This window comes from Salvelinus sp. IW2-2015, linkage group LG2 (genome assembly GCF_002910315.2).
Source record: "Salvelinus sp. IW2-2015 linkage group LG2, ASM291031v2, whole genome shotgun sequence".
Taxonomy (NCBI): Eukaryota; Metazoa; Chordata; class Actinopteri; order Salmoniformes; family Salmonidae; genus Salvelinus; species Salvelinus sp. IW2-2015.
Window position 1 is genome coordinate 21597797 of NC_036839.1, and position 17615 is coordinate 21615411.

The 17615-nt window shown below is 42.9% G+C and overlaps 1 protein-coding gene across 1 annotated transcript in view; it reads left to right on the plus strand.

Moving 5' to 3' along the window:
* LOC111976762 (voltage-gated delayed rectifier potassium channel KCNH8-like) overlaps positions 1-17615 on the plus strand; it is a 211247-nt gene that overhangs the window by 135591 nt on the left and 58041 nt on the right. The window contains 2 exon segments of the mRNA XM_024005873.3: positions 6041-6274; positions 14489-14623. Of these exon segments, the coding sequence (XP_023861641.1) occupies positions 6041-6274; positions 14489-14623 (369 nt within the window).

The window sequence follows — 17615 nt, forward strand, 5'->3', positions numbered from 1 at the left end:
GCAATTTCAAAGAGTTACAGTTCATATAAGGAAATCAGTCAATTGAAATAAATTAATTGGGCCCTAATCTATGGATTTCACATGACTGGCAGGGGTGCAGCAATGGGTGGGAAGCCAGGCCCAGCCAATCAGAATGAGTTTTTCCCCACAAAATGGCTTTAGTACAGACTGAAATACTCCTTGGGACATCTGTGGCATTGTGTTGTGTGATAAAACGGCTTATTTTAGAGTGGCCTTTTATTGTCCCCAGCAGAAGGTGCACCTGTGTAATGATCTTGCTGTTTAATCAGCTTCTTGATATGCCACACCTGTCAGGTGGATGGATTATCTTGGCAAAGGAGAAATGCTCACTAGCGGGATGTAAACAAATGTGTGTCACAGAATTTAAAATAAATAAGCTTTTTGTGCGCATAAAATGGGACCAACACTTTACATGTTGCGTTGATATTTTTGTTCAGTGTAAATAAATAAACCAAATCTGCTTCCCAAGCAGTTCAGACAGCCAGACGGGTTCCCCCTCTGTTGCATCAAATGGTCCATGACAAAGCGTTCGTTAAAAATTCATATCATGTGTAAAAAGGGGCCTGGGTCATACAGTCCATGTATTGAATAGATATTTATGCAGTCTTTGCAAACTAAGTTGTGATTAACATTCCGCGGGTTATATATAACTCTGGGCAGGCTTGTACCAGCAGCAGGAAAGTGGATGCTTCAAAACTGTTATTTCATTTATTCGCCAATTTTGATTGGCTGTTTAAATCTTGCACGGCCTTCACGGGTCACTGTCCCAACACTGATTATTAATGTCTAGACTAAACTAGCTAGGGGTGTTTCAATTTGTTTATTATTAACACGTAGACTTATCAATGTAGGACACATACAGGCACGCACACACACACACACACGCACACGCACACAAATAACCCCCCACACACACTCAAGGGAATAACAAGAACGAACACTGGATTTCCACCTGTTGTTTCTCGTGACAAGCTTTCAACTGCCATTTTAAAAACTAATTTCTCACTTGTCACCATCTGAAGTACAACGCTTTGATTTCAGAGCCTGGAGCCTAAGGGTGCTGTTGCCAGGAGCACCTCGAGCTGCGCTGCACTGGTGCTACTGTTCATACGTATTCATTCAGTCAACTGTTGCCCAGAGCACAAGTGGATCGCTCAATTGACAATTTGATGAGATTGGGGATGGTGGCTTTTCTCATTGACATTGTAACGGCCTTCTACTCCAATCTTTATATCAAAGAGCAAAGAGAGCTCTGACAAATAACAAGATACAGGTTCTTTGATTGCAATGACAGGCAAGTTGCAAAGTAGGATGAAACCCAACAAACATGGGTTTCATCAAGAGTGGCTCAGAGTCTCTGGCATAGCTGGACAACTGAACTATTGTCCTTCATTTGGACTCTGCATAATGAACAGGGACAGTTCACACAGTGACTCAACTCCCATGTCCCTCAGAACTGACAGTAAGAGACAAGACCCTCATGAAAAAAATATATAAGGAAAAAGAGGAGAACAAAAAGAGGGCAGAGCAGTGAGCGGTATCACAGGGAATGTTAGAGACATCAATTACACCAGTATAGCCATGTCTGAACCCCTATCACACTAAGGTGTCTATAATGAGGAGAAGGAGAGATGGTGGAGAGAGGTAGAGAGAGGGGGGTAGAGAGAGAGAGAGAGAGAGGTAGATAAAAATAGACAAAGATAGAAAGAGAGGGGGCATCAGAAAGAGAGAAAAACAGGAGAAAAAAAAGAGAGATCTGGACGATGATCAATGCAATCAGCAGGCCTGGCTTTTAATATGGGAACTGTATCCAGGCAACGGCTAGCAAGAAGCAAAAAGTAATCAAAGTAAACAAGTAGACGCTGATTGTTTATAAAGAAACCAATGTCTCAATTTTTACTCGACCGTCTCAAAGTGCCGTGGGAGCTGTTTTGATGTGAATTTGCTGTTAAACATCTTAAAATCACGTTATGAAAGAGAATGACCACACACATTCCTGTGTCTTCTCAGAGATAAAGAAGCAAAGCGAGAGGATTTACCACCCACCTGATCTCGCCTGCCTTCAGTCATTGAGGACATGTATTTCCGTTGTTAAAACGATCACTCGGCTATCTTGTAATATAATATAATCTTTGGTCTCTCCTAGTTGCCATTTTGTTAGCGTAGCATAGTATCCTGTGGACCCACAGGAAGAAGGCAATATATTGTTTCGCAATAAACTCAGGTAGCTGATTCCTGTGCAGTTATCCATCAATCAGTGAATTGAACCAGAAGAATTGAACCAGCAGGAGATATTAAATGAGCTTTCAAGGAAGTGAGAAGAGAATTGGCAACTTGCCAGGAAACGATTAAGAGAGTGATTAGAGAACGCAATGGATTTCCTCATTGACTGATGAGTGGGATGATCTCTTTGAACAGTACTTAAAGTGGAACTGACAGCATTTTAGCGAGATGAAATCTTATTAAAATCTGTTCATATACACCCCCAGAGAGAATGCCACGTTTTAAAACATGTTCTGATAAGCAAGCACTTAAATATGGTCATTTTCACATTTTCAAAAATCTTAGAATGTTTGGGAATAAGGTATTTGTGTAAATTCTATAGCAATATAGAGGCGGCAGGTAGCCTAGTGGTTAGAGCGTTGGACTAGTAACCTAAAGGTGCAAGATAAATCCCTGAGCTGACAAGGTAAAAATCTGTCGCTCTGCACCTGAACAAGGCAGTTAACCCACTGTTCCTAGGCTGTCATTGAAAATAAGAATTAGTTCTTAACTGACTTGCCTAGTAAAATAAAAATAGAGTGGGAAGCGATGTGCATTTGGACAATTAATAGGCACTGCAGTAAATAAAACACTGTCTTGTACACAGGCCGGTGTGCTATAGCTAATCAGATCTCGTAGGCCTTTATACAAGCCATTTGCCACACGGGCCTGCCATCATTCACTTTGAACTGGACTGTGTGTTTACAGGCAGTTGCAACAGTGTGACTTTAGATCATTAGAACACATTTGCTAAAAGCCACAAAATACACCTGAATCGATTTCTGCAAATATGTAAACACCACGGGATTCCCCTACATTTGGGAACTTTACAGTCCTATTGATCAAACAACCATTGAAGGGTAGGTTCTCTCTCCCACAGTTATGCACATCAACAACAACAAGATCAACAACTAATGCTAGCCAGAGCGAGATGAGCTAAAATCTAACGAAAGAACATTAAACCTTTTCAACTAGTTGGCCGTCAAAATTGCACTGATAAACGTCCTTCTGCAGCTTGCCTGCCAATGCAGGCTTGTCCCAACCAAACACAGCTAACTGGCTAAAGTTGGCTAGCTTGCTAACTAGTTACTTCCAATACAAATGAGAGAACACCTCACTCTGACCATTTTACTCGCCGTCGTAGAGCTGGTTATGCTGTTTACATGTTAGAGTGTTCGTGATTAACTTTTACTTTTTTGCCTACGTTTACTGAAACCGGTCATATTCAGCAGGTGTTGCGCGTTAGTAAATTCATCCGTTTTTCTGCGCTTCTGGCATACTCAGACAAGAGTGCTCTGAAATCGGAGTAGATAGCCAGAGTGAATTTACGAACGCAAGCGACATGCTAACTGGATAACAATCATCAAGTTCTTGCTAGCTAACCAAATAACACCTGCATCTCTAGCTATGTGGAGCCACCAAAAAAACGAAAAGGAAAAGTCAGTCACTCACCCACTCCCCAATGAAATTACATCCTTCTAGCAGCTAGCTAGCTGGCTAACGTTAGGCTCCATGTTTTTAGCTTGCTACATAAAATAGTACGCTAGCCTATTAGCTACATTACGCCTGACTTGTGATCATTGCCCTTCCTAGTTTGATTGGATTGACATTCCCAGCCTTAGTTACATTAGTCAGTTTTTGCCCAAAATATTGATGAGTCATTGAAAATGAGTCATTGAAACTGAAACAGTGCATCTCGAATGGAGGCAGCAATCAATGCACTAGGCCATCTGATTTACAACCTGATAGCAATATTTTTTGGATTACCAAGAAATGTATTGGTGGATATAATTAATTATGCATTGAACTGCATCCATCTATTCTGCCAACAATGCCTTAGTGTACGTCATGGAACGTTGAATCCAATAGAACCTATTTTTAAAACCTCTTATGAAGTTGGTTTGTTAGCATAAACTGAGAATTTGATGTTTTTGACTGATATTATGATTGTATGTCTGTTTCATATCTGTAAAGTTGTTAAAACGCTGTCAGTTCCACTTTAACCTACACACTCACATATGTACACACACAGTTTCTCTCTCTCTCCCATATACACACCTGCTGCATGATCAGTGTTGCACTGTGCTGACTAAATCATTGAGGGCCATCTGGCTGTACTCCAGAGGCTGTGAGTGTTCAGCATGCCCCCAGGGAGTTCTAGCCCAGCCAGCTCATATAGGCCTAATGCTCCAACCACACTGAGCCCAAATGGCACCCTATGATCTTTATAGTGCACTGCTTTCCCCTCCCCTATATGTCAAAAGTAGTGCACTCTCGGGGTGCCCTTTTGGACGCACCCTGGGAGATATGAGGAGACCACACAACCCTATCCGGCTTACACTGAGGAGGGTTAAACTCATTGGCTCCAACAGATCAGAGTTGCCAGCTATGCCTCACTGCTCCCTCTCTCCAGTTTGACTTTCTAGCTGACTGTGCAACTTTTCATCTCCTTTTTCTCACTCTCGATCTTGCTCAGTCCCTCACACACACACACACACACACAAACACACACACACACACACACACACACACACACACACACACACACACACACACACACACACACACACACACACACACCACACACACCACACACACACACACACACACACACACACACACACACACACACACACACACACACACAACACATATTCTCTCTCCATCTCCATACACATACATTCATCATCACCCCCTTCCCACACAAACACCCCCTTCTCACACATAGTCAGGTGTGTTGACATCCTGTTTATGTTCATGTCTCAGTGATTTGATTAGTTCCCTCCTTCGTTCTTCCCACACGTCATTACAGCAGTCAAATCAACTGCGTGCCTCAATTGAACATCTACCATCTACACAGCACATAGAGTACACAGCAGAATACAGCAATCTCCCCTCCAGAACCATTACACCATCAAATATTTACAAAAGCATTTCCCAGAGGAGCCCTGCGATTGATGGATCAATATGAATAACCGGACAGTAAGCAATAAATACTCAAGGGGAATATTTGTCCATCTCGATTGCCGCGGGCTCCAATTGAAAAGGTGAATAGAATAGAGAAGGGACAGATCAAATGTTCTATTCAACCTAACACACACACACCCAAAGAGACAGGCACACAGGATTCAGAGCGTGAAACTAGACACACACACTCACAGACACAAAGACAGAGAAGCACACACACACACTCCCTCTCCCGCATCTCCACAATGAGAGACCAGACCCATCAACACAACAAATGGAGGTTCAAGTTGGGGCATGTTTGTCCCTACATGAGACATTGTTAGTGACAGAAAACCAAATCTGTTCTGGCTTTTACATGAAACTGTAATGAAAGAACAGGACATTTTGGCATGTCTGTCTACAGTACATTGGGCCATCCCCTCATGTCTCTCTTTCTCAGTCTGTCTGAAGTTCTGGGTTGCTGCCCCAGCTCTTTCTCTTTTGGTTTTCCTGGAGCACAGTGATGTCCCAATACGAGGCTGATGATTCCCTGCTGCTTACGAAGAGAAAAGTTGTTGAAATGAAAATGAACCTGAAACTCAAATGAGCCGAGCTGATAATTAATCATTTCAGAGCTATACAAAATGTCTCTTGTGTCATCTTCTTAGTTTTATAACCCCTTTCTCTTCTTTCTCTGTCCCTCTCATTCCCTCTTCCTCCTTCCCTCTTTACCTCTCTCTCCCACTCTCCCTCAACCTCCCCCTCCCTCCCTTTATTCCTCCCCTCCTTCTCTCTCCCCCTTCTACTACAGACAGTAACTTTGTCCTGGGTAACGCCCAGGTACAGTCCCTCTACCCCATCGTCTACTGTTCTGACGGCTTCTGTGAGCTGACCGGCTACGCCCGCGCCGAGCTGATGCAGAAGAGCTGTGCATGTCATTTCCTGTACGGGCCGGAGACCAGCGACCAGCTGACGGCGAAGATTCAGGGGGCATTGGACGACAGGGGGGAATTTAAGAGTGAGCTGGTGTTCTACAAGAAGGGAGGTGAGAGACTCAGAGACAGGGGGTGCCCCTAGGGCTCTGGTCAAAACTAGTGCACTATATAGGGAATATTGGACCATTTCAGACACATCCAGAGAGACCGAGCTGGTGTTCTACAGACTCAAGCCTCGTTTATATCTGGTGCTAACATGCGTCCTTTGTCCTGATCTTATCCACATTATGATTGTGCCCACATTGTAGCCGTTGCATCTACACATGGTAGTAAAATGTGTCTCTTATCTGCCCACTGTTTCCGCATTGTGACCAGATATCCTGCTTCCTCCATGTATGAAAATTATTTGACAGATATTCCTTCAAAATAATATGTGTTTATTTATTTTAAGATACATATTGATGCCATAAGTCAATGGTGACACATGTCAATGATTTGGAATAATGATGATTTAAATGGTTTCACTGTCCAGATCCGTCTACACTTGTAAGATATCCAGGCAGAACGCATCTGACTACCTCTAGAGGTGGTCAGGAAGACCTGATGGCAACCAGATCACAATGTGTCTTTTAATCATCTAAACCTGCCTACAAATGTGGGCATAAATCAAAATGTGGATCAGGAAAAAAAGACGCATGTTAGAACCAGGTATAAACGGGACTTAAGTTTTTTAATCTTCACTGTATGTCTAATAAATCACTTTGTGTGTTTATTTCCAAATACATTTTTTCATCATTTATTTCCCTGAGCCTTCATTTTGCCATTGAAATGCTCAGTCTGATCGTTTGGGCGTGTTGATACAAATTTAAATATATTTACACTACCGTTCAAAAGTTTGGGGTCATTTAGAATGTCCTTGTTTTTGAAAGATAAGCAATTTTTTGGTACATTAAAATAACATCAAATTGATCAGAAATACAGTGTAGACATTGTAAATGTTGTAAATTACTATTGTAGCTTGAAACAGCAGATATTTTATAGAATATCTACATAGGTGTACAGAGGCCCATTATCAGCAACCATCACTCCTGTGTTCCAAAGGCACGTTGTGTTAGCTAATCCAAGTTTATCATTTTAAAAGGCTAATTGATCATTAGAAAACCATTTATGTTAGCACAGCTGAAAACTGTTGTTTTGATTAAAGAAGCAATAAAACTGGCCTTCTTTAGACTAGTTGAGTATCTGGAGCATCAGCATTTCTGGGTTTGATTACAGGCTCAAAATGGCCAGAAACAAAGAACTATTCTCCTGAAACTTGTCAGTCTATTCTTGTTCTGAGAAATTAAGGCTATTCCATGCGAGAAATTGCCAAGAAACTGAAGATCTCGTACAATGCTGTGTACTACTCCCTTCACAGAACAGCGCAAACTGGCCCTAACCAAAATAGAAAGATGAGTGGGAGGCCCCGGTGCACAACTGAGCAAGAGGACAAGTACATTAGATTGTCTAGTTTGAGAAACAGACGCCTCACAAGTCCTCAATTGGCAGCTTCATTACATAGTACCCGCAAAACACCAGTCTCAACGTCAACAGTGATGAGGCGACTCCGGGATGCTGGCCTAAGTGACCCCAAACTTTTGAATGGTAGTGTACATACACAGCCCTGATTGACAGACAGGATTGTCTAGACCAGTGGTTCTCAATCCTGGTCCCAGGGGAAAATGTCCACCCCTTTGGGTTATAGGACCAGGAATGAGAACCAGTGGTCTAGACTAAAACCTACCCTGCTTACCCCTTCAAAGTAGCCGGATACAGTGCATTCGGACAATATTCTGACCCCTTGACTTTTTACAGATTTTCTTATGTTACAGCCTTATTCTAAATAAATCCTCATCAATCTACACACTATACCCCATAATGACAAAGCGAAAACAGGGTTTAACATTTTTAGCAAATACACAAGTATTCAGACCCTTTGCTATGAGACTTGAAATTGAGCTCAGGTGCATCTTCTTTCCATTGATCATCCTTGAGATGTTTCTACAAATTGATTGGACTCCACCTGTTGCAAATTCAATTGATTGAACATGATTTGAAAAGGCACACATCTGTCTATATAAYGTCCCACAATTGACAGTGGAGGAAAAACCAAGCCATGAGGTTGAAGGAATTTTCCATTGAGCTCTGAGACAGGATTGGGTCAAGGCACAGATCTGGGGAAGGGTACCAAAAAATATCTGCGGTATTGAAGGTCCCCAAGAACACAGTGGCCTCCATCATTCTTAAATGGAAGAAGTTTGGAACCACCAAGACTCTTCCTGGAGCTGGCTGCCCGGCCAAACTGAGCAATCAGGGGAGAAGGACCTTGGTCAGGGAGGTGACCAAGAACCCAATGGTCACTCTGACAGAGCTCCAGAGTTCCTATGTGGAGATGGGGGAACCTTCCAGAAAAAAACCCATCTCTGCAGCACTCCACCAATCAGGCCAGACAGAAGCCACTCCTCCAGTGAAAGGCACATGACAGCCCACTTGGAGTTTGCCAAAAGGAACTTAAAGGACTCTCAGACCATGAGAAACAAGATTCTCTGGTCTGATGAAACCAAGATTGAACTCTTTGGCCTGAATGCCAAGTGTCACATCTGGAGGAAACATGGCACCATCCCTACGGTGAAGCATGGTGGTGGCAGAATCATGCTGTGGGGATGTTTTTCAGCGGCAGTGACTTGCAGAATAGTCAGGATCGAGGGAAAGATGAACAAAGTACAGAGAGATCCTTTGTGAAAGCCTGCTCCAGAGTACTCAGGACATCAGACTGGGGCGAAGGTTTACCTTCCAACAGGACAATGACCCTAAGCACACAGCCAAGACAACACNACTTAAAGGACTCTCAGACCATGAGAAACAAGATTCTCTGGTCTGATGAAACCAAGATTGAACTCTTTGGCCTGAATGCCAAGTGTCACATCTGGAGGAAACATGGCACCATCCCTACGGTGAAGCATGGTGGTGGCAGAATCATGCTGTGGGGATGTTTTTCAGCGGCAGTGACTTGCAGAATAGTCAGGATCGAGGGAYAGATGAACAAAGTACAGAGAGATCCTTTGTGAAAGCCTGCTCCAGAGTACTCAGGACATCAGACTGGGGCGAAGGTTTACCTTCCAACAGGACAATGACCCTAAGCACACAGCCAAGACAACACATGAGTGGCTTCGGGACAAGTCTCTGAATGTCCTTGAATGGCCCAGCCAGAGCCCGGACTTGAGCCCGATCTAACATCTCTGGAGAGACCTAAGAATCGCTGTGCAGCGATGCTCCCCATCCAACCTGACAGAGCTTGAGAGGATCTGCAGAGAAGAATGGGAGAAACMTCCCAAATACAGGTGTGCCAAGCTTGTAACGTCTTACCCACGAAGACTCGAGGRTGTAATTACTCTCAAAGGTCCTTCAACAAAGTACTGAGTAAAGGGTCTGAATTGTTATGTAAATGTGATATTTCAGTTATATATATATATATATATAGTACCAGTCAGAAGTTTGGACACAACTACTCCTTCAATGGTTTTTCTTTATTTGACTATTTTTTACATTTATACAATGTATAAAATAGTAAAAATAAAGAAAAACCTTGGAATGAGTAGGTGTATTTTTTTTTGCCACATCTGTACATTTGCCAAWTTTTTGAAAAACCTGTTTTTGTTTTGTCATTATGGGGTATTGTGTGTAGATTGATGAGGGAAAAAATACATTTAATCAATTTTAGAATAAGGCTGTAACGTAACAAAATTTGGAAAAAGCCAAGGGGTGTGAATACTTTCCAAATGCACTGTACATATGCAAATAAAATATGACTGGTTATTTGGTCAGAATAATCAGATTGTGATGTCATGCTGTGGGCCAAAAAGTCCGTCCCACCTGAACAGTCTGAAATTACAGCAATTCTTTTCAAAAAGCTTACACTTACACTAAATTGGCATTATCATCATTTTTCCAATTTCACCGTGTTATTTCGACCTCATAGTGTGGAAATATAATGCTTAAAAAATGTAATAGAATTTTTGACTGTACTGCCCCTTTAAATCTGAAATCCATAATGGTGAAACAGCAATGTCCGTTTGCAATATTACAACAACAAAGATGTTACTGCAAGCAATGAAAACTGTTTTTTCCTCTCGGACATCATTTGACGCACTACAGAAGAGCACCTTATATACGGTATATATATTTTACTACGCTACAAAATGCTCCTCAGATCGGCAACAAAAACAACACCGGTGGTGAGGTGGCCAATGGCACTGTTTCCCCCTAATGCATATTCCATCTTTAACCTTTTACTGCAGTGGGCTAAATCAGGGTCACACAGAGTGTTTCTTGTTAGTCTTAAACAAATCTGCTTTCAAACTAAATATACACCACACACACATAGTTATAGGCTTAAAAAAAGAAGACAACTGTACCATGACAGATATAGAGTTGATATTTATTACATTTTGAGTTTGCATCTCAATATTACACTTTATATACATCACAGAAGACTGAAATATAACAAAACCGTTTGATATAGAAAGAAAATGATAATACATATGAATATGCCACCCATGAGGCCACACGAGGGAGATTTGGTTCGGGACCCTATTTTGTATATAGTGCACTACTTTTAACCAGGGCCTGGTTGGGGCTTTGGTCAAAAGTAGTGCACTAAAATAATAGGGAATAGGGGGCCATTTCAGACACATACAGAGAGACCCAGCTGGTGTTCTACAAGAAAGGAGGTGAGAGACAGTCAGTCACACCATAGTAACCCACCAGGGCTTATTATAGCCTCTTGAGAATGGCCCAGAGACTAGGTGTAAATGAGGCTGTGTGTGTGTGTGTGTGTGTGTGTGTGTGTGTGTGTGTGTGTGGTGTGTGTGGTGTGTGTGTGTGTGTGTGTGTGTGTGTGTGTGTGTGTGTGTGTGTGTGTGTGTGTGTGTGTGTGTGTGTGTGTGTGTGTGTGTGTGTGTGTGTGTGTGTGTGAGAGAGAGAGCAGGATAGATAGATAGGGATGATATGTCTTATTTAGAGGGTAAAGAAAGTTGTCACTGACGACTCAGGGAAAGAAGACAAATCAACAACTGATATCGTGTATCAATAAATCTATGGTTCGATTGATGAGAGCGAACAGTTGAATCAGCTTTGTTTCCGCGTCATTTCAACAACAAAAAATCAATCTGAGGACATTGATTCAATGTGTAAAACTGATTGGATTTTCAAAATGTCATCAACGTAAGGGAAAAACATTTTGTGCCAATTTCTTACCTCAGTCCAATAACATGGTGACATTCTTTGTTGAATTTACGTTATTTGACGAGAAGGACAAAACTGACATTGAAGAGAAGACCAAGTGGTTTTAGACGAGAAAGGTAGAAGGCTAGCTTGGCTGGATAGAGGGCTAGACGGATGCTATTGGAAGATATAAGCCTTAAAACAAAGAGAAGCACAGCAAAAAGACCAATTAAAAGTTCATTCAAGCATTACTGGCCCTGCATATGCAGACATTTGCATTTTACAGCCTTCTGGGGCAAGAAAATACTAAACGCATTTGGTAAAGTTTTGTGAGTTCCGTCATCAAGGCCTGGGACTGAAAGCGGTTAAAGATGATGAGATCATAAAAAAACAGAAGAAGCGTTTATGTGTATGTGTGTGTTTGTGAGAATGTGTGTGTGACAGTGTATGCTTGTGTTCTCACATCCCTCCTGTATCCCCATGTATGAACACAACACAACCGCAGCCTTCAGAACAGTTCAAGGGTTATTTAAGACATGCTCCGGAGCTTTGGTGACTAGTACATCTTTTTCAAACCTCTCACTTTGGGCTGGATGTGTCAATGTGTAGTTCATACATGCATAATCTATGAGCAGAATTACTGTCTTACCTCAATTAGCCACGAAATTCCGAGTTTGAAAGCGACTGTTTATGGAAGCTGTGCAGCCCCATTTTCCCTACACGTGCGCCAGCCCCATAGCAATTTTAATTTCAGACAATGAGCGTCAGCCCCTCGCCATTTGAGTGACAGCTAGCAAGATGCACACTCAGCAGAGAGAGCGAGAGAGAAAGCAATGACGCGGTGCACATACTCTATCTGCACATATTTGACGTAGTATACCATTTTTGGGGATGTAATCCAGCTTTCATCTAAATATACACCCAACTGGGACACTGAAAACACACTGTTAACCATAACAGCTGTGTAATAGGACTCTATTACTCTCTATGAATGTGAGGCTGTTTTATCCTGATCATACGTATGCATGTATGTACAGCCACAACATGCTCACCACCATGTCACACTGTCATATGACTTTGTCAAGCTTGTTTTTGATGTTCCATTTGCAGCACTGACAGACAGGTGGAGTGGTATGAAATATATACAAATACAAGATAATGAATCTTTGCAGATAAAAATGTATAGAAGTTGCCGTGTGTAATCTGACTTCAACTGTCAATACACTCTAAATAAGAACTTCAGAAAACAAATAAATTGGGTACAAATGCATTGGCTATGGTGCACGCAATGTGTTTCGACTGTATCTGTCTTCTTCAGGCAGTTGAAGCACTGAAAGGTCTGACATGGATATTTGACTTGTTCAAATCAACAAAGACACAGATTCATGATGGCTGTTAAGTGTTGCTGATCGCATTTGATCAAAAACCCTCACATTCACTTAGTGAGATATCAAATCATAGTACACTTGGATGTGTTGGGAGCCAGTTGGTTTTGTAGTGTAGGTACCAGATGTGTTAGATTCAAAGAGAATAGTTTTTCCCTTGTGGTTTTAGTCCGTAGAGGATGTAATCGGTGTTTGGACAGCTGTGTGCTTCTGGCAGGCCTGCTTCTCATCCATGCTGGACGCTGTGTTGTTCAATATTCTCTATGTGTTGTGCTTATCATAACAAGTTGGAWATTGCCTGCCGGCACATTCATGCTCCTTCATATAGTTGACGGAGATTGATTAGTCAAATTAAATCATATGAATCTTCATCTTCTTCATTGTCATCATCATCATCACCACCTGTTTATAACCACAGCTTTCAGACAATGTCAAACCCTTCACCTTGGCTGAGAGTTGTGTGTATCAAGTGTAATCGTGATCTGTAGTTTTGTCACAGTGTGAGGAGAGCGACTCACAGACCTGTATGACCTAGGTCAGTCACTTCTGACATCACACCTCTACATATTATCTCTTCTTGTCACGATCATCGAAAAGAGTGGACCAAGATGCAGCGTGGTATGTTTCCATCTCTTTTAATAGGAAGAGAAAAAACTCAAAGAACAAAAACAATAAAGCGAACAAACGAAACGTGACGCTAATAATAGTGAACACAGGCAACTATACATAGTCAAGATCCCACAAAGCACAATGGGGAAATGGCTACCTAAATATTATCCCCAATCAGAGACAACGATAAACAGCTGCCTCTGATTGGGAACCATACCAGGCCAACATAGAAATATAATTCACCTAGATAACACATCCTTAATCACACCCCGACCTAACCAACATAGAGAATAAAAAGCTCTCTTTGGTCAGGGCATGACACTTCTATCACTCTCCTTCCTGCCTGCCAGACACCTGGGAGGAAATAGCATGCCACACATCTCTCACTGCCATACAGTATGGTAAAGAAAGAACGCTTGAAGTGCTGTGTGGATGTACATGAATACAGTATGGATGATGTCAATTGAATAGAGAATAGCAAAKTATTTCTCCGGTCTCAGATAAAGCTGTACATTTGTTTGTTTTTTAGCTTCATTGTTTTCATGCCAAACTCATTTCACTTTCTGAATTGACCAAATTAGAGCTACGCTTCCTGAAATGAAAAAGCTTTTATGCAATAAAGACATCCTGCATTCATCTCTCTCTATCTCATCAGTAATAACTGTCTAATAGAGGAGAGCTCTGGGACTCAGAGTGCAGAATGTAAGGCACACACACTAACACTACACATAAAGTGAGGTAGTGAGATGTTGTTTTCTGGGTTTTGATGATATTGTATCATATTGGGACTAGAGCATTCAGTGTAAATAGCTTTTCTATATTTCCAATTTAAATCAACATGTTAACTGGGTTTTATAGGGAGGCAGTGGGATGGCAGAAGATTTTCAAATCTCTGTAGACAGCTGGAGATGAGCTGATTAGCTAGGGGAATGGAGTGTGTATTAAAATGGTGTGTGTGTACATCATTATCAGTARCATCCTTACATGTATCTGTTTTTGTACCAATCTGCCACTAGAAAAATGTAACTGATTCACTGTGTCTCTGATCTCTTTCTCTCTGTGTTCCAGGTACCCAGTTCTGGTGTCTGCTGGACATCGTGCCAATTAAGAATGAGAAGGGAGAGGTGGTGCTGTTTCTGGTGTCCCACAAGGACATCACTGACAACAAGAAGGACCAGGACCCAGAGCAAGGCCCAGAGACTGGTGAGTTACCCTGGGTTAAACTAGGACCCAGATAGACCAGGACCCAAAGCAAGGCCCAGAGACTCCACACTTACAACGCAATTCACTTTAATTATATTCCTACAAATGAAATTCTTTGAAAGCATTTAATTGGATGCATCTCAAATGGCCGTACCAAACACAGACACCATTCTGAAATCCAAACGTAGGAAAGGAAACTGTTTCTATTCCCCCTTCCTCGAGCCAGGTGTATCTTGGCACCACTTTTAATGAGACACCTTTACAGTTGTATAGGGCCAGAGGTGAGTCTACAAGGATGTAACTGAATGACTCATCAGTAAAGATGACAGAGAGTGGGGATGGGAACTGAGAGACAGAGAGACAGAGAGCGTTTTTTTTTTACACTTCTGTCTGATTTGTTAAAGAGCAGACAACAATAGTGTGTAGGTGTGAAAACACTGCCAAGACTTTTGGGGGCCCTAAGTGAGATTTGGTGTTGGGCCCCCAACCACCTCACGGGCAAAACATTTTAGTAGCCCCCTTGTTGACGGCGGAGAGATAACATTTAATTTAAAGTTCATTTCCTGCAATTCTACACATTTTACCATGGGGTGTAGAGAATTTTTGCAGTTTTAAAGCTAATTTCCTGCAATTCTACACATTTTACCATGGGGTGTAGAGATATTTTGTAGTTTTAAAGCTAATTTCCTGCAATCTAAAATGTTGCTGAGACTTATGCCACGTTAATGATATGTGAGTGAGAGTGACTAACAAAATCAAGGTGGGGCTCCCTGGAGGCCAGTGCCCCTGGGCACGTACTCTGCATGCCCAGTCGGTATTCGGCCATGATTACCACAAGTTAGATAGCTGGCTAGACTAACGTACCATTGAGTGACTGTCAGTGACTGACATGACAAGAGAATAACGCTGAAGCACAATAAAATTTCGAACTTGCACCTTTTCTATTCTACTATTCTAATTCTCAACAGTAATGAGAACCCCAACTGAGTTCCAAGCTGAAACCCCGACTTGCCAGAGGCCCTAAGCGACCGCTTATGTCGCTTATGTCTGCAGCCGGCCCTGAGGACACCTGTCCGGACACGAGGGTCCACACAAAATGTAATGTTCTCATTCCCTAGAGTAGTAGAGAGGAAGGTATGGAAATGTCAAAACTATTTTCAGAGTTTAACCAACCAGACAGAATAACCAAGTCTCACTCCCTCCCTCCCTCCAGTGTTACACACTCATTCTTATAACAGTGTAACACTTTTATGCTCTTTAAAGGTTACAGTCATTACATCTTCGTGAAAAATCACAGAACAAAAAACATGACCACCCTCTCTCTTTCTCCATCCCTTTCTCTACCCCTCCCTCCATCCTCTCTCTCTATCCCCCTCCATCCCTCTCTCTATCCCTCCCTCCAACCCCCTCTCTATCCTCCTCCATTCCATCCCTCCCTCTCTCTCATCCCTCCCTCCATCCCCTCTCTCTATCCCTCCCTCCATCCCTCTCTCTATCCCTCCTCCATCCATCCCTCTCTCTATCCTTCCTCTCTCTATCCATTCCTCCATCCCTCTTCTTTATCCCTTCCTCCATCCCTCTCTTATCCATTCCTCCATCCCTCTCTATCCCTTCCTCCCATCCCTCTCTTTATCCATTCTCCATCCCTCTCTCTATCCCTTCCTCCGTCCCTCTCTCTATCCCTTCCTCCGTCCCTCTCTCCATCCCTCCTCCGTCCCTCTCTCCATCCCTCCTCCGTTCCCTCTCTCCATCCCTTCCTCCGTCCTCTCTCTATCCCTTCTCCGTCCCTCTCTCCATCCCTTCCTCCGTCCCTCTCCATCCCTCTCTCCATCCCTTCCTCCATCCCTCTCTCTATCCCTTCCTCCGTCCCTCTCTCCATGTAATATCCCTGTGTGGTGTCTGGGTCAAAAAAGCTGATTAAAGCAGAATAAAGCTGAGTCCTCTGTAGCCGAATAAGATATGCATTAAACAGTCACAGAGAGTGGCAGAGAGGGAGAATGTCAGATTTTCTCTCTTTCCCTGTCTCTGGCTCTCTCTTTGTTTCTCAATCTGTTTCTCTCTGACTCCTCACTCTTTCCCTGCCTCTGTTTCGCTCTCTGTTTTTCTTTCTCTCGCTCTCTATCTCGTCTCTACTCCCTCCCAAGTTAACCCAAGTTAAGTCTAACTCTAACACAGGTTAATTCTGACTTTAACCCATGTTAACTCAGATTATAAACCAAGTAAGTTAATTCAGAGTCTAACCAGTTTAAATCTGCCTCCACCCCAATTTTAACTCACCAGTCTCTAACCCAGGATAACTCAGCTTCTAACCCAGGGTAATTCACCAGTTTCTGGGCCTTGCTCTGGGTCCTGGTCTAACCCAGGTAACTCACAAGTCAATAGGAATTGCTCTGGGTCCTGGTCGATCTGGGTCCTGGTCTAACCAGGGTAACTCACAAGTCTCTAGGAATTGCTCTGGGTCCTGGTCTATCTGGGTCCTGGTCTAACCCAAGGTAACTCACCAGTCTCTGGGCCTTGCTCTGGGTCCTGGTTTAACCCAGGGTAACTCACCAGTCTCTGGGCCTGCTCTGGGTCCTGGTTTAACCCAGGGTAACTCACCAGTCTCTGGCCTTGCCCTGGGTCCTGGTTTAACCCAGGGTAAACTCACCAGCTTCTGGGCCTTGCTCTGGGTCCTGGTCTATCTGGGTCCTGGTTTTAACCCAGGGTAACTCACCAGTCTCTGGGCCTGGCTCTGGGTCCTGGTTTAACCCAGGGTAACTCACCAGTCTTGGTCTTGCTCTGGGTCCTGGTCTATCTGGTCCTGGTCTAACCCAGGGTAACTCACCAGTCTCTGGGCCTTGCTCTGCGGTCCTTGGTCGTATCTGGGTCCTGGTCTAACCCAGGGTAATTCACCAGTCTCTGGGCCTTGCTCTGGGGTCCTGGTTTAACCCAGGGTAACTCACCAGTTCTGGGCCTTGCTCTGGGTCCTGGTTTAAACCCAGGTAACTCCACC